We start from the raw sequence: 18,269 nt of genomic DNA on the forward strand, positions 1-18,269 counted from the left end.
TTGCTGGACTGTGCTAGACCTCTGTGGCGAGTGCTCTTAGTGGCCAAGCCATCTCTCCAGCCACAAGTTTAACTGTTTTTCATTGTTGTGTCTTTAAGGTTTTTAGAAGTTTTTTACTTTGTAAGTGTATTTCCACATATGAGTGGATACCAATGGAGGGCTGTAGAGGATGTCAGATTCTCTGGGAATTAAGTTACAGGTGACTGAACAGCCCAATCTGAGTGCTGGGAACAAAACTCTGATCCTATGCAAGAACAGCAAGTGCTCTTAACTGGAGAACCATCTCGCCAGCCTGTGTTTAAGTGATCAATGGGCTAAGCCTGTTAAAAGTTCATTAACGCAGATCATCACATTCATAGTCAGTGCCAGATCACAGATGTTCTTGAATATTAGAATCAGTGTCATTCTGTAAGAACAAGTCGGATCAACAACTATTTATTAAACACATTAGTATAGACAACACTTAGTACTTTAGGGGCTACAAAAGGAATAGACTCAGTGGTCACTATAATTGCAAAAGATATCAAAAAGAACTTTTTTCTCTCCTCACCCCTTAGCCTTTAAAAATATTGGATAAAATTTATAATGAAGGAACAATTGACTTCTACAAACCAGGAGATTCTTAGTTTAAGACTAATGCAGATGAAGCATGTAATATACCATTCACTTTCTCTATAAAATATGAAATGTTAAAGATCTCATGTTCTGGCTAAGAATGGATAAGATATAAATTTTTCTTTAAGAGATAAGACTCATTTAAAAATGTTATTATTTTTAATTTTGTGTATTTGTGGGGTGGAGGATTTGCGTATGTGAGTGTAGTGCCTGCAAAGTCTAGGAAATGGCTTTAGAACCTGGGAATGGGAATCACAAGGAATTGTGAGCCACCTGATGTGGGTGCTGGTAACTGAATTCAGGTTCTCTGCAGGAACAGTATGTACTCTTAACCTGGGCGTCTCTCTAGCCCCTCTCTTTTGTTGTTTGTCTTTATAGTATGACCAAATAACTGGTTAGGAATACTAAAGAATGACCTAAGATGTTCACTGACCCAGTGTTACAGGAGAAGAATATCCCATTGCTCTGTGTACCACACACTAGCAACTTCTTGCCATAGTCGATCTGTTTACATACATTTGAAAGTCTCTTAGGATCCATTATTAAAATGGAGTTTCTCTCCTCCCTCTCTTCAGTTGGAACCATAAAATATGTGTAATATTTTAAGATAGCCCTTGATGGAAGTAACAAAGGGGAAACTGAGCCTTCTGAAGATAGACCACTGTAACATTTCTTTAAGAATAATCAATCTTGAAGACCACAAGGACAGTGCCTAATTCCCAGCATAAAGCGAAATCAGGACAATGATTCTTCATTATTATATTATAGTTAAATAATTCAGGAAATAAATACAAGCTGGATCACATTTGCATACCTTTATTAAATCAGTAAATGAATTAATGCTAATGAAAGATAAAATAGAAGCATAGGCAATTCTCATTTTTAATCTTTTAATTCTTATTCTGTGGCTAGCAATCCATTCTTTCATCATTAATATTGCAAACATGTTAAAGTATTTGATTCTACTTGCTTAGTAAACTTCAGTATTTAAAAAAGATAAAAATCAATTCTAATGTTAAGTTCAGAGTATGTTTGAAAATCTGACATATTAAAATACCCTAGGGAAAAACTCTTGCTTCAACTTATCATACCATTGAGTTGTCTCTACTTTGAAGGCTTTACATAGCTGCCAGACTTTCCTAGTCCACACTCTTAACTGATAAGTTGCACACCACTGTAACTGACAAAGCCTGGCTTCAAGACTTGACAATTGAGTTTCTAGAGCTGGGTTTCTATTATGAGTCCCACCTCTGACCTTTGCCCTAAAACCAGACACGTTAACACTCAGTCCTTTCTACTGTGTCTTCAGTAAAGACACACCCCATTGCTTTCTCTAGTCACCTAACGAGTTACATGGCAATTGATAAGTAAGAAGGAAAATCTTCATTTTGCTATCACAACATTCAACACAGGAGGTCCCATTCTTGCACACAGGGACATTATAAAAGATCCTTCTTGTCCGTACAACTGCATCTCTGCCCTGCTACTTTTGTTCTTTTCTATTTAATTAATCAGCACACCAATTCATGTGATCTACTCATGTCTCTAGAAACACTGGTTTGTATTTTGGCTTTAATGGATGCAGATGTGCCATTTAATGTCATTCATGCCTTCCTTTGTCTGTTGTTTAAAAACATTTGCTAGCAGAAATGTCCTTCTGTGACACACTTTCTAGCAGACAATGAGCTGCCAACTGAAATAGAAAATAAACAAATGAAAAGAACAGTATGTTATACAGTTTCTCTAGAGTTCTCCATCAGAATATCTACCACCAATTGTCAACTGAAAAGATCCTTGAAAATATCTATGGTATTTCATATGCCAACACACAATTTGTGGGATCTTTTAATTAATTAATTGTATGACAATTACATTTTAATACCGTACGGTAAGGAAATTTAACATTCTGTTGAAAAACCGGCTAAGCCTAAAATGAGGCAATGATTTCAGCAAGACACTAGAAAAACTGAAGCAATTATAACTCATAAACTTAGACCCAGTTAACCTTTGATCCTCCATGTTACAGCTAAATCTAACTTCTGTTTACAGGATGGTGTTGGAAAAGGACATTCTTTGTTATAGTTCAAATTGGTGAAAACTGTTTTCTTTCTCTTTGAAAATGGTGCTGTATCAACCAGTTCTCTAGTGCCCTTTGGTTCATTGGAGATTAGCTTCTTGATAAGGACCTTAAAACCTTTACCTCTGAAATTTAATTGCAAGCATTCACATATATGCACCTGTCCATTTCATACAACTTTGGCTTTTTGTCCCCAGTAATTTCACCTGACAGTATTTACACGTACTTTTATAAACTGCCTGTTTCTTTCCATGAGTTTGGTTATGTGTACTGAGAATGCTGTTTGTTTGTTTGCCCTTTGAGGTGCTAGGTGTCTGACCTTAGACATGGTAAACAAGTGTTCTGTCACAGAGACAGGGAGACCCTACTCCTGGCTAAAGCTTTTCTCGTTCTCTAGTGGACCAGTTTTTTTAAAAAATACTAGGAACACATTGTTGACAAATAAATTTGGAACTATTAATACCTGGGTTTCCAGGTTTTAATGTCTTGTGGGAAGCCCTCCTATCTGGGATGGACTATACCAGTGTATTTTAGAAAAGCAGAAAGCTGGGAAGCCATCTTAAAATCTTGCCTGCGACTCATTCTAATACCTAACACATGAATGAAGAGTCATTTGATACTAGGGCAAAGCCCTTTCTTAGGTTATTAATCCATTGACTACCATTGGACCATTCTTGCTCTTATGTGTACTTCATCATGTTCTCTCTCTCTCTCCCTCCATATATATGGTCTCTCTTCTGGTTTTATGAGCAACTACCATAATAAAATAAAATATCTACAGTATAAATGGTATGTTTTTAAAAAGTCAGTTCAGAATGCATCACTGTTTGATAATTTTCTTTGTGCTTGCTTGTCTCATATACCTAATTTAGATTTTTTAATATTAATTAGTTGCCATCAACATCACTTCATTAAAATAGCTTTCATTTTCATATTTTGCCAGTTTATAGAATTAAGTAATGAAACTAATAGGCAAAGGTTTAAGTTACATACAAATAGTGCTTTGTAGGCAGAACACTCATAATCCATCTTGGTAAGCATACAACGATTGCACATGAGAAGACATTAGGAAATAGCTTCCTCTTATGATTTCACAGAGGGAAATAGGAAGAATCATAAGGAATCTGCTGCATATTATGCCTCTACCATCTGCGTCGGGATTTCTTTTGCTGTGATAGAACACCATGGTCAAAAGCAACTTGGGAAGAAAAGCTTGAACTCTCAGGTCATACTCCATCATTAGGAAAGTCAGGTTGGGAACTCAAGGCAGGAAGCTGGAGTCAAGAACAAAAGCAGAAGCCCTGGAGGGATGGTGCTTACTGCCTTACTCTCCGTGAGTTGCTCAGCCTGCTTTCTTACACGACTCAGAGTGGGTTGTAGGTGGGCCCACCCACATCAGTCATTGATCGAGAACACGTCCCATGGACTCGCCTATGCCAGTCTGGATGGAGGCTTCCCCAGTTGAGGATTCTCTTCCCAGATAATCCTAGCTTGTGTCAAATTGACAGACAGACCGCCAGGCTGCAGACGTTTTCCATTTGTCTACATATATCCATGCATAGATTGGGGAAGTGACATCAGATGACATCAGAGGGAAAGAGCAATTATTGAGGAACTCTCTGTCTTAGGCCTGGAGAGACGGCTGGATGGTTAAGAGGACATACTGACCTTGTGGAGGACAGTTCTTATAGAAACAGCACATTCAGACAAGTGATGTTTTTTTATTAGAACGTAAGATGAAAGTTTTATCTTTTTACAGAAGTAATTATAAGGAAATATGTGTGAGGGAAGAACAAAATATAGTATAGCTGACTTGGAAAACTGACAGATGTCTGTCTTGCCAAAGTTAACTGCATTTGTAAACTTGATCCTCCAGTCCCATGCCTAGGTGTGTACTGAGCAGATAGGAGGGTTGTGGGAGAAGTTGTGTGCTACAGAGGGGCCAGGGGAGTGTCATATGGAGATCCATACTCACTAAGGTTGGATGTGTACAGACAGGTTACAGTGACATTTTCAGTAAAAACTTGTGAACAATCTGAATATCTGGTGTGATCTACTGAACTGAGAGTTCTGAAATGGAGAGATTGTAACAGCATGCAATAGTGTTAGACATTTTCACAGAACATGAAGGTGAATAAAAGAAGCCAAAACAAAAGAAGCACATACTATGTGCTTTATTTTTATGCTATTTAAAAATAAGCTTCCTCATTAGAAGCCACAGTAGAGCCTCTTTTACCCTTTGTCAGAGAGTAAGGAACACAGCTAGAACAGAGCGTGGGGAGGTGGTGCTGTGGGAACGCTCCAGACTTTGCTGCTGTTCCCTCCCTTCAGTGTAGTCTGTTTTGTGTGGTGAGGATTCATGTACCATTTGTGTGTAAATATACTTAAAAAAAGAACTGTGAGATTATCGGGTGGACTTAATATATTTGCTAGATGAACCATTTGGTGAAGATGGCAAATGAGCTGAGCTCCACAAAAGGACTTCAGAGGGCTTAATTATGGAATCTATCAAAAAGGGAAATAAGACATAACAACCTAAATGGTACCATCTGCAGCTAATTTAGTTAGGATAACTTATTTTAGTCCAATTTGTTGTATTTTGTATACTTAGTACTGAGATTATGTAACATTTGGGAATTATTGAATCAGTGTATAATTACCAACCATAAATCATTGTATCCTAGTCCTCTGAAATATGATCCATATGACCCTCCTCCTGTTTGAGCTAGCTTTCTTTTTTTTTAAGGATCATCAGGTTCTGATCAGGATAAAATACTGCTGAAATTAGACTAAAATTTGGTTGATTAGACCACAATATACTTAGTTAATTGACTTATTTTCATAACTATCTCTATTTTTCACCTCTTTTGTCTTCTTTATTTGAAGGAGGAAAACACCATAAAAATATTTTGGCATGTATTTGCTCAATTTATATAGTAGCCAACAAAACTCAAATTCATTTTAAAATAAAATCAAGAGAATGGACTCATTGAGTTGAGAAGACAAATTTCTACTATTCCAATAGTGATAAAATATATGCTAGCCCAATACTTCACTGTGGAAATGGCAGTAAAGAGGAACGATTTAGTTGCCTTAATGTCTAATCCCACTCTACATATTGAAGGACAAAAGCTTAAACTCTTAGTGATTTGCTTTTTCAGTTAAACCAAAACTGTCTCCTTCATATAGTTAAAATAAATGAAAAGTGTCTTTTGGTAAAAGAAAAGATCTGCTTCTAATATTTAATCAAGTTGGTAGTCCTGAAATGTGTGCTTGGTTCTGCCTCAACTGAATGAGCTAGGCCTTGTTGACTCTCCATGGGAGGCCTTACCCTTTCTGAGGAGTGAAGAGGAGGAGGTTGGGGGAACTGGGGTTGGGGAGCTGGAAGAGTGGAGGGAGGGGGAACTGTAGTTGGTATGTAAAATTAATTTAAAAAATAATTTAAAAATGTGCGCTAGTTTATGTGTTACTATGATGTTTCAAATTTGACATCCTATACTCTTTACAAATAAACTTTGCCTACTTTACATTCTCATATTTTTAAAACTCCTTTAGAGTCCTAAAAAAAGTAGGAACTATAAAACCTACAAAGGGGGGGGGGTGCTAATGAATGCTTTTGATTATTGGTTGTTATTAGGGGGTGCTGAGAATGGGATCCAGGGCCTTGTGAATGCTTAGCACACTCTCCACTGAGTTGCACCCTTTAGCTTTGAACATGCTCACTTTAAGACCAGAATCCTGAGGCACTTTGCCACCCCAGTCATCGGACTGCTGTTCCTGCCATGCTAAGTACTCATCACTTTGTAACAGTGGCGGGGTGAGAATCATAATCTTGCCAAAAACATGCCTGGGATTTCTGAGATTAAAAAGCCACAGAAATGAAGAGACCGATTTGTGAGTAAGCTGATGCTCATGGATAGGCGGTAGAAAGAACCAAGTGCCTGTTTCTTTTGCCCATCCTTACTCTGGTAACTAGTAAGCATGGCCAGCTTTGGGGAGAAAACACTAGAGAAGTCAGCTGGATCAGAATTTGTATGAGATGAGACATGCCCAAAGGTAGAAGGAATAAGCACTATGGAATGGCTATGCACTAAATTCATGTCATCTCATATTTGCTTCTTCATGTGTTATTTTGAAAATGGAAAGGCTGGTGTGTAGAGATTGACGTGTGTGTGTGTGTGTGTGTGTGTGTGTGTGTGTGTGTGTGTGTGTGTGTTTAAGAACCTTTGATGGGAATAATTGTTCATTGAGATGCCTTAAGTAGGCATGCAACCTGATTAATGGCCTAGAAACATTGATTTTGCTTACAGTGGATACATAAATAATTAATGTTACTATGTTAGATGAACTAGAAAATATATGACTGTTTCCATAATTGAGCATGCTAAAACTTAAATTCTTGATGCTACTTTGACATTTTTCAAAAGCAGTATTTTAATTTTCTCAGATGATTATCAAATATAAATGCATGTAATAATCTGTAGTTAATGGCTTTGAATATGTTTGTCAAAAGTTTCATTTATATTTTTTGGTAGTGATATATCAAGAATATTTAACATCAAACTCTTTTATTAGGATTTGGAGCTTGGAAGGAAAACAGACGGCTCATTTTCTTCTTCATTCTCCTGGAATGAGTGTGTGCTGGCACCCTGAGGAAACATTTAAGGTTATTATCTCTAACTTGGCTTTCCCCTACCAAGCCTAAAGAACATGCAAGGATGATCCCTACACCCCATAAGGAAAGACCCAGTGACTCCACCTCAGACACAACTGAGCACAAATGCATTGGAGTTAATACAGAGTCAACACTTTAATAGGTTCTCTAAAATTGTTAGCTTTCTATAACCATCATTCATATATACAGAATATACTTTTCCTGGCCTTTGGCAGATTACAGCCTAAAAATTGGTGCTCAATCTAGTTAGCAGTATGTGGTCTAAAAAAACAAAAAATAAAAGTTAACTGCATGCTTATGAGCCATATATAAACAAGTGTCAGTGGCATAAGGCACATTTGTTCTGGATTAGTGGTACCCAGTTGCTGTTCAAATTAAAGCTTCCTAAAATACTAAGGATACACTACTACTGTTTAGCCTTAACTCATGGTGCAAACAGGAAGCATTCAACAAGCTTTCTCATTTGCCAGTGTGTTTTCCATAGAATCTGAGTGCCACGTTCACCTCAAAGTTAACCCTTGAGCATTTCTTGTACCACGCTCATTCTTGGCACCTGATTTTCATAGGCCTCTGATGTCTTCCTAGTTTTTTCAGTTCATTGCTGTATCCTCAATTTTTCACAAAAGGATAGCGTTAATTTAAATCCAGCAAGTGTACAATGGTAAAGCTTTTCGGTAAATTCTCTTAACAACTACATTATTCCAACTTCTTTTTAAATTTAAGGTTTCTCTTTTGTACGTTTTATTTCTAAATGTTTAGGTATATTTTCCTTTTTCTAGCTTTCTGAAAATGAGAATACAAATTTATATATTTCATTGTGGCATACATATTTTGCTCTTGTTGATCACTGTATCTCACTCCCCTTCCGTTGTCTCCCTGCCTTCCAGCCTGCTCTCCTTCCTGTCCTTCAACACCTCCATTGTTCCTCCATGCCCCATGTATTCTGTTACCTCCCCTTAATATCTCTGTTTCTTCACTTCTCATGGCCCTCTTTTTAGTTGTGTGTGTGTGTGTGTGTGTGTGTGTGTGTGTGTGTGTTCATAAATATGTCTCCTGATGACTGCTACACTATTCAGAATAGCTAACAAATGGAGTAGCCTAGATGCCCATCAACAGTTGAATGAAGGAAATGTGGTGTATGTCCACAGTTGGACTTTAGTGTTCAGCTACAGAAGAAAAGAAGTCACAGCGTTTGCAGGGCAGCAGATGGAAATTGGAACCTGTGTTCAGTAAATAAGTTGGACTGAGGTTCATATTTTCTCCCAGGTGCAGATCCTAGGTTTTAACTTTGATATGTAGGTGTATATATGCCGGAGGTCTAGGTCATCCAAGTCAGCCCTCTTTTAACTGTAGTTGTATTTCATCCCTAGTCTAACTCCAGAGTTTCATTAGTTACCAGTATTCTCTCAAATTTCCGGTGGTATTTCCAATGCATTAGCAGATTGTTTTTCCTTCATTCTTAAATGGAGACAATTTTCACATTGCTGATCACTTATTTCTTGAAACTAGTCCTGTTGAGTGTGTATGTATGTAGATATAGATATATATGTCAACTTTTCTTACATTCTGATTGTGAATTGTGTTTACTCATTTTGTAAATAATTCAACGGCAAACTCCAAGCCACTCAATGACACTAAATGTTAGAACTCAGGATTTCTGATGCCACTTCCTATTCTTTGCATTCTGACACTATTACTTCACACTTTCAGGGGTGTCTCCACCTTTCTGTAATCAAAATTGAAAGAACATTCTCAAAAAGAAAGAGCTTCACAGAAGAGATAAAGCACGCTGTTTGGACATTAGCTGTTAACACCGTGTCTAACATGGTTGCAGCAATCTTTTCTACTATAGATGATATCCTAAGGACATGTTTTCATGACTCTAGGAAACAACTTCCATATTGTAATTTTTATAAAATTGGGATTCATTGTGTAAATATGCATGTGATTACATATTTCATATATTGATAAAATTAGTTTATTAAACATCTAAAATTATTGGAATCTAAGAACAAGGAAATATTTAGGTAGTAACAGCCAATCTTTCTTGATTTAAAACTTAAATATTTACTAGATGCTTTGCGTAACAAGCCTATAACTACTTTTTTCATGCCAGCTTGGATGTAGCTTACTAAAGATGCATTTCATGAACCATCATGATATTTCAAACAAGACATGTGCTCTCATTAACAGTATACAACAATTTTGAAAGTCCCTTCATATATGAACTATCAAAATTAGAAAGATAGCATAAAAATGAAGTCTATCCTTGAGGTTCTGAATGGGGAAGGTTAAAGTGAGGATTGACATTTCACATTAAGGTTGTATATTAGTTGCTCTCTTCATTGTTACAACAAACCCTGGCCAGAGTACCTTGAGAAAGAAAGAGTTTCTTTTGATTTACTGTTCAAGAGAACGGTCATCATTTAGGGAAGTCCTAACGGCAAGAGGCTGCTGATCACATTGCATCTGCATTCAGTAAGCAGAGTGTGATAAATGCCAGTGCTCAGCACGCTTTCTTCTTTTTTTTTTTTTTCACTTTTTTTAAAGATTTATTTGTTTGTTTATTATGTATACGGTATTCTATTTGCATGTGCCCTTGCAGGCCAGAAGAGGGCACCAGATCTCAGTACAGTTGGTTGTGAGCCACCATGTGGTTGCTGGGAATTGAACTCAGGACCTCTGGAAGAACAGTCAGTGCTCTTAACCTCTGAGCCATCTCTCCAGCCCTTTGCTTTCTTCTTTTAGTGCAGTCCAGGACCTCAACACATGGATTGATGCCACCCAAGGTCAAGGTGGATTCTCCCACTTCAGCTATCCTAATCCGGGTGGATGATCACTCTGAGATGTGTCTCCTAGGTGATTCTACACCCTGTCAAGTTGACAATTGAAAGTGGCAGAAATATCAATCTGAGTCCTTTTCAAATTGTGTAGCCACCAGTCGATTTACAAGCAATGCACATGCTAGAAAGAAACCCAGTGTTCTTTGGTGGAACAGCATGTCAGTGAGTCACTGCAGAGTCCGGATCTCCTGGACTATCTAAGCCAATTTTAAAAGGTCAGATCCCAACAGGTGTCTGCCTTTAAGACGACTGAATCTATGTTGATGGTAGAGGGGGAAGAAGACATAAAAAAATAAACTTGAGTTTTCCTGCATCGTCATATGGCATTTCACTAAAGTAACCGTGTGTATACATGTGAGGGAATCCCTCATCCTGTGATTCAAGAGAAAGTCTCAAAACTGGCAGGGAGAGGTGCTCTCTCTCCTGTACCTCAGTCTAGCTTTGGGAACATTTTGTTAGTAACACATGCTCTCTCCCCACAACAGTGAAGGGTTCTGTGTGCCAGCAATATAGCTTTAAAAAGAGAAGATTGCATTTTTATAAACTTGATTTTAAAATATTTTTTCAAATTTTATAGCCAACAGCAATAGAATTATCAACAGTACACATGCGTCATTTGTATCTCCAACCTTTTCTGTTTGGACATCTGCCAGCTCTGGACAGTTGCTCCCATCTTTGCCAGGATTAGCTTTTTTCTTGTGGATACTTTGTAAAGACCTTTATAAGCTGGGACCTGACTTTGCAGGAGCCAGTTTAGCAGATGGACATGTGGTTCTTCTCTGTGGCTTGGCCTTATTTCCTTTAGTATCTACTTCTTCCCTTGGACATTGTAGAGGTTGGACAAAGGTGGTAAACCTCAGGACACAGTGGTACCCAGCATTGGTCCATCTTACAAACAAGGGAGCTGCCAATCATATAGCAGTTACTCACTGTTAAGCAGCCACCAGACTAGTCTGTCTTCTTTGGCTGTTCCATGCTGCCTTCCATTTGTCTATGGAAAAATCTAAATTGTATGGAGATGTGTAATATAATCACCTGGCAAAAGATACATAATGGCCTTTCCTAACTAACTTAAAGGTAGCTTTCCCTAGAGTGTTAATCTGGTCTTCCTAGTGACAAAGCTGATACCATAAAATTTAACTGAACTTTCTTGTTTCTTTTTGCCAATACTTCTACAGAACCTTTCAATTCTTAAGCATTTGACTTGTTTATGATGTATGTATGTATGTATATGTGTGTGTTTATTTTTATGACATTGAACCTCTGCTTCTTTCTCAAATTTAGCCAATGAGATAACATGGAGTGTCCTTCTTTCTCCCTGTATTACAGCTGATGGTTGCAGAGAAGAATGGAACAATCCGGTTTTATGATCTAATGGCCCAACAGGCAATTTTATCTCTTCAGTCAGAACAGATACCCTTAATGTCAGCACACTGGTGCTTGAAAAACACCTTCAAAGTTGGTGCTGTTGCAGGAAATGATTGGATAATTTGGGATATCACTCGGTCCAGGTAGTTATTTAGTATATCTATCTGTTACATTACATAAATATGTTGTTAAATGACCATTGAGCCATTCTTGAACATGTAGGCCTCCTTGTACAGTGAAAACCAGTCTCTCCTGTACTGTAGAAGGGCAAGAGTTCTGGGAGTGTTAGAAAAGAAGAGAAATGTCAATCCTAGAGAGGTTCTGAGTCATAGCCATTGTTTTCTATTTCCACTTGAGTGCTTACTTGGAATTTTGGTGCACCTTTAAAACTTCTGTTTAAGTTCATCTACTTGAGTCTAACACATAATTTGCAAACTCTTGTTTTATAGTTATCCTCAAGAAACCAGACCTGTTCACATGGATCGAGCACACTTATTTAGGTAATTTACTGTTTTTGCTGGAGTTGTATGAATCCTTGATTTGGTGGTATGCCACTACCAGAATAATTCACCAGCCCTTGCTGTAGAGTTTGGTGGTTGATTTGCTTTGTCTGGTTGCTTCATAAGGGTTATCTTGCTTTCCCTACTATGTAGTTGCTTAGTCTTGCTTTAGGCAAGCGGGAAATCTACTTTTCAAATACTTAGAAAATGGTTATCGTTCACAGAGAACATGTAGCCAGTCAACCAGTACTACCCCAACGTTGGGATAGATTATGCTTCCTCCTTGATCTGTGCTGACAAATACAAATATGCATAGACCCATGTTTACATACAAATATCACTATATTTTAAACAAGGTCATGCCAACTAGTATGAATCTTTAACATGCTAAAGTTTAGTTTTGTTTTGTTTTTCAACTTAAATTAATATTTCTTGGTTTTTGTGATTTTATTCCATTATATAGTCATTAAGCAGCCTTAAATAATAGAAAAAGCAAATAACCAGACTGAAAACAGGGAGACATTTAAAATTTGCTGCTTTTTTTTAAAAATCAAGTCTGAAATATTTCTAATAAAATCATGGAGACTCCATTGTTATTAAGAATGAAATATTCATCATAGTATTAGAATTCCATAGATTAGGGGCTAGAGAGATGGCTCAGCAGTTAAGAGCACTGGCTGCTCTTCCAGAGGACCCAAATTCAGTTCTCAACACCCACATGGCAGCTCACACCTGTCTGTAACTCCAGTTCCAAGGCTTCTGATACCTTCACACAGACATACATGCAGACAAAATGAACATAAAAATAAATTATGTATTTTTTAAATTCCATAGATTACCAAATAATCCAAATTTTAGAGATATGAGCAAATCGGTTTTTAAATCAATGAATATGTATGGTTTTTGAGAATGCTAAAGAAGAGAGAGTTTTCAAAAGAGTTAGAATCACCTTCTCAGCGTGATTTAGCAGCTCTTCCATATCATTAAAAACTCAGACAATGCTAGGGAGATGGTGCAGTGGGTAAAAATACTTACTTTGTAGGCATTGAGACCTGAGTTCCAATCTCTAGCACCTCCCCAGCACTGGAGAGTGGAGACAGGTGGATCCTGGCTCAGTGACCTGTCGGCCTATAAGGAATGGTGATCTTCTGGCCCAATGAGATGCCCTGTCTTTAGGAAGGAGACTAAATAATAGAAGATACTGGATGTGTTCCTCTGGCTAGATATCTTAGTCTGGTGCCACACTGCCTAAGATCACAGGAGAAAATGGAGCACTCCCATATTTGTTGGGGATTGCTATGGCTTTCTTACGTCAATTATATCTCATCCTCTGGAGTGGGACACTGACAGAACAGAGCTGAGATTCACTTGGTATAGACAAAGGACAGAGGAGCTGTTAAACAGTTAATAGTGTCTGAGATAGATCTGTATTGTCAAAGAATTCTTTTTCTTGCGCCTTCTCCACCACACCGGCAGTCCTAGTCACCTGTCATGTCCCCAGTAGCGTTTGCTGACTCAGGGAATACAGCAATTTCCCCTGAGATACCTGAAGGCTTGAGCAGTTGAAGTGGTTATGCCATCCCAAGTGACCTAAACACAAAGGTAGCACGTGAATCTAAAAGAAATGTCAACGAATAGGACCGCAGAGATGGCTCGGCCTTAAGAACACTGGCTGTTCTTCCAGAGGAGCAGGGTTGATCTCAGTACCCACGTGGCAGCTCACAACTGTTTGGATCTTTAGACTCTCTTTGCATGGCTGATGCCGTGTAGATACAGATAGCCATCTGTAGAGACTGTGTTAACCTTGCATAATGTTGGAACTTAGTCCTGTGACTCATAGTAAGCACTCAAGAAATATACAGAACAGGGTAGTGTTCATAGCTAAATAAGCTGGAAGTCTACATGGAAAGCCATATTAACAAATTTAGAATTAGGAAATTACTGCTTTTACACAGACAGACAGATATAGCCTGTTTTAGAAAAACATAATTGCCAGTATGATAATGCTTATTGTTATGCTTTCTTATTTCTTAGGTGGTCTGCAATCAGTGAAAACTTATTTGCAACCACTGGATATCCTGGCAAAATGGCAAGTCAGTTTCAAATTCATCATTTAGGACACTCTCAGGTAATATGAAAATGTTTCATGGCATTTGTGGGTAGTTGGTTTTTGGCTTTTTTTTTTTTTTTTTTAAACAAGATTTTTGACTTTTTTATCCATAGCTCCCAAATTGATAGTTAGTAACTAAAAATACATATGCCCGCTATCTACATAAACTGAAACGTTTTTTTGTTTTTTTTTTTAATGTTTGATCACCAGTAGCAACAGATTATTTTTCTTCAAAATTAATGTAAAATTTTATTATTCCAGCTATGTTTTATCTCTCATTTTAGTATATCAATTTTGTTTGCTTGGTTTGTGTAGACTGCAAAAATACTTGATTCTGAACTATACCCATTATTCATAGGTGGCTTAGGTTTCCATTCAAATCAGGTGCAAGTTGATAATTTGTATTTTATCATTATTATGCTTCTACTACAAACATAGTTTTTCAGTACATTTCTTACTTTATGTGTGTTTTGCCTGCATGTATATATGTGCACCATATTTATGCCCAGTGCCTGTGGAGGTCAGAAAAGGGCATTGGATCCCCTAGAACTGGAGTTAGGGATGGTTGTGAAAAGCCATGTGGGGGCTAGGTATTGAAGCATGGATCCTCTAAAAATGCTCTTAGCCACTGAGCTATCTCTAGTCCCATTTCTTCCTTATAAAAGTAGTTTAGGGGCTGGCAAAGAGTCCACTGCTTTGTAGTTACTTTTCTGCACATGCATCTTACAGAGGACACCTCTGCTGTCTGTCTGAATGCCTTCCACATCTGTTGCACTCTTCAGATCTCTCCTCTGACTCTCAAGGAGATAATAGTTTGATGAGTAACATCTCTTACTATAATGATGACAATTATTTTATCAGTACTTACCAAGCAGTTATTAAATGTAAAACACATTTCCTTTAAAAAAAAAAAAAAAAAAGGAAGAAGAAGAAAGATAGACAGTAGTTTTCCCTTTTTTGGGTTGAGAATTCACTGTGCTTCTTCAATTCTTCACATGTCTTCAGCCCATCCTCACTGGTTCTGTAGCTGTCGGATCCGGTCTTTCCTGGCATAGAACACTCCCACTATGTGCAGTTGGAGGAGACCACAAGCTCTTGTTTTGGGTGACAGAAATATGATTTTCCTCTGTATTTTTGATCCTACGCTTTGTATTTTTAGTATATATTTTGGAGAAATCCTTATTTTTGTATCAAATATACTGTAAATCTAAAAATGTCTCAGTTGTCTTTTCTGATAAATAAAATTATGAAGACTTCTTGAAAAATAGTTTCTTGTTGTTCTTTGTTGCATACCAAATGTGTGTGTACATATGCCGAAGTGTTTGTAATCATCTTGTAAGAATTGTATAATGAACTTAGCAGCTCAGCTCCAAAGAAAAGGTGACTAGGAACAAATGACAGACTTTGTTAACAAAGTATTGAAACTGTACATCCTAGCCTCTACACTTTGAATGTGTATTTCCTTTTCCTAATTGTCAGAGATAAAAACATTGAGAACCCAGAGGTTAATGAGCTGCACCACCATATTTGAAAATTGTTATCTTAAGCTTAGGAAGTGATGTAAAAACAAAGTTAGTTGTATTTAGGGATCCAGTTTGGTGACATGAGTATGCTGAAGTTGGGATCTAGGATGGGTTGCCAAGAGTAAATTTGGTCTAATGAAATTATCTAGTATAATTGTCATCTGTTTATTAAAAGTAACTATACTAAGAAAAAGATATAGATATTGAAATACAGTTTTGCCAAAAATACACAGAAGGTATTAACCTATAAGGGAAGAAAATGTAGTTTCCATTTGTAAATTATATATTACTATACAATAAGACGTTTTCCAGAAATGAGAGGGATTCTTTGATCTCTTAGTTGAAAGAATTAAAGTTCACTGTTGCCCTTAGTGACACAGGTTGCAGGACACTTTCCAGCTGCTTACCTCTTACACCGTCTTTGCAGTGGTAACATGGCACTCTTTCCTCAGTAAGCCTGCTCTTGGAAATGTGTTTCCATTAGGTGAACACAGAAGCCATAATCCAAGGGGGTTGCCAATAGCTCTAGGCCAGCCTGTGCTACAGACTTGTCAATAGATAGATGGATGGGTGGGTGGGTGAGTGATGGACAGATAGATGATAGATAGATAGATGATAGATAGATAGTTAGATAGATAGTTAGATAGATAGATAGATAGATAGATAGATAGATAGATAGAAAAGTCAGATGGACTGAAGTGGGAGGAAATATCCTTGGGGAGTTGTTAGTCATCACTCTGGTTCTTGATAAATAACTTGGGTTCTGATTCTGTGTGTTTCCTAGGTTTAGTTTTCCTGTTTTTCTTTATAAATACGTCTGAGAGAGTTTTCCTTCTTTTGAAGTTCAGTTTCCCTCAAGACAGCTTTACTCACAAGCATCATGGAGAGAGAGAAGTTGTGCTTTTATGTTAGAACTTGTGTTGTTCAGCATGGTTGAGCAGTCAGGATCTCAGAAGCCTGCAGGATGTCAGAACTATTACTATTCTTTCAGGATGATGCAGTCAGAGTCTGCTTTTGATGATCTGGTTGTTGAGAAATATCAGTGTCTGTCTCATGCCAAAACACAGTATCACACCCTAACGTTTGTTTACTTTGATAATTTGTGACTACCCATTGACACTGACCTAGATATATTCCTATAGCTGTTTTAAATCTCATGTCAGTAAAGAAAAAAATATTGAAGTCTTTTTTGCATATATGTGACTTGTTTGTTATTGTTGCTTTTGTTACTTCTAATTTGTCCAAAATCAGACATTACCCCAGAAATGCTGAGGGAGTTACAAGACACCGTTATCCCCAAGCTACTTTTAATGTTTCTAAGAAATAGCTATTCCAGACTATTTCCATAATTTCCTATAGTTAAAACATTAACTCAATGTGACCCAACCAGTGATAACCTTTGCTCTAAGCAGAAGCATATTTTGCAAAATGGAAATGGTTGTTTTGATTGCTGCATCCTCGGTTTCCCTTATAGGAGCTTAATTGAGTCCTTAGAGGCAGCATTCTGCTGTGGTGTGTCTTTAACACTACAACCTGTGTGCTCAGTAACAGGACAGGAGCAAGCAGGTTCTTTAATAGTACACCTTGCTGATTCAAAAACATCTACATCTTGAAATGTAAGTGTACATTTAAAGAACTATAACCTTAACACACAGGTTTGTTTGTTATTTTATGGTGCTTAAATTTATTTTTCTAAATTTATATCATTTACCCCTTCCCTTTCTCCCTCCAAATCCTCTGATGTACCCACTTCCTACCCCTGCTCTCTTTCAAATTTACGGACTCCTTTTTCATCCCTAAACACATAAATACAACCTCTTCAGTCTGTATGTTACTTGTATGTGTATATTTTGGAGGTTAACCGTGTGGTATTGGTTAACCAGCGGATGTGCTCTTTCTCTGGAGAAGACTCCCATCCTCAGCATTCATTAGTTACCTGGAGTTCTTTGTGCAGAGTGGGAGGCCTCCTGGCCTCTTGTTGTCCTTGTTCAGCTCATGTTGAGGCATGTGAGACATTATGGGTGTAGCTTCTGACATTCCTAGGAGACACAGTTTCACAGCAGACTCCTGTTCTTCTGTAGCGTTCACCTGAACCTCAGGTGTGGGAGTTCCATTGTAATGTATCGGTTGGAACTGATCTCCACAGCTGTGCATTGTCATCAGTTGTAGTGTTCTGTTGTGGTTCCATCTGTTGCTAAGAGACATTTCCTTAATGAGGGTGGAGAACTACACTTACCTGTGGTGATATTTGTGCTGAAATGTAATATTTTATTTGTATGTTAATAAATAAAGTTTGCCTGGAAATCAGAGGTCACAGTGGTAGCACATGCCCTTAATCTGATCGAATGGCAAGCAGAGTCCCTGTGTGTTCAAGGACACAGCCAAGCGTGGTGACATGCCTTTAATCCCAGTACCAACCATAGAGACCTGGAGGTCTGTATAGACAGGCAGTGACGAGGAAGTGAGGTGGCTGGGTTAAGAGCCAATGAGAAGGAAGAACAGCAAGGCAATAAAGGCGCAAGTTAGACAAGAAGACTCATTCTTAGGAAGCTTTGGCA

General features: G+C 37.8%; 1 protein-coding gene across 2 annotated transcripts in view; it reads left to right on the forward strand.

The window, feature by feature from the left end:
* The window catches only part of Nup37 (nucleoporin 37), a 32,954-nt gene extending 17,499 nt beyond the window's left edge, over positions 1 to 15,455 (forward strand). For both annotated transcript variants that reach the window (XM_036169468.1, XM_036169469.1), the window contains exons 6-10: positions 7,268 to 7,358; positions 11,540 to 11,721; positions 12,028 to 12,078; positions 14,113 to 14,206; positions 15,194 to 15,455. In XM_036169468.1, coding sequence (XP_036025361.1) covers positions 7,268 to 7,358; positions 11,540 to 11,721; positions 12,028 to 12,078; positions 14,113 to 14,206; positions 15,194 to 15,307 — 532 coding nt within the window. In that variant the 3' untranslated portion in view covers positions 15,308 to 15,455. The remainder of the gene's footprint in view (positions 1 to 7,267; positions 7,359 to 11,539; positions 11,722 to 12,027; positions 12,079 to 14,112; positions 14,207 to 15,193) is intronic.
* Positions 15,456 to 18,269: the final 2,814 nt, after the last annotated feature.

The sequence above is a fragment of the Onychomys torridus genome, chromosome 20 (assembly GCF_903995425.1).
Source record: "Onychomys torridus chromosome 20, mOncTor1.1, whole genome shotgun sequence".
Taxonomy (NCBI): domain Eukaryota; kingdom Metazoa; phylum Chordata; class Mammalia; order Rodentia; family Cricetidae; genus Onychomys; species Onychomys torridus.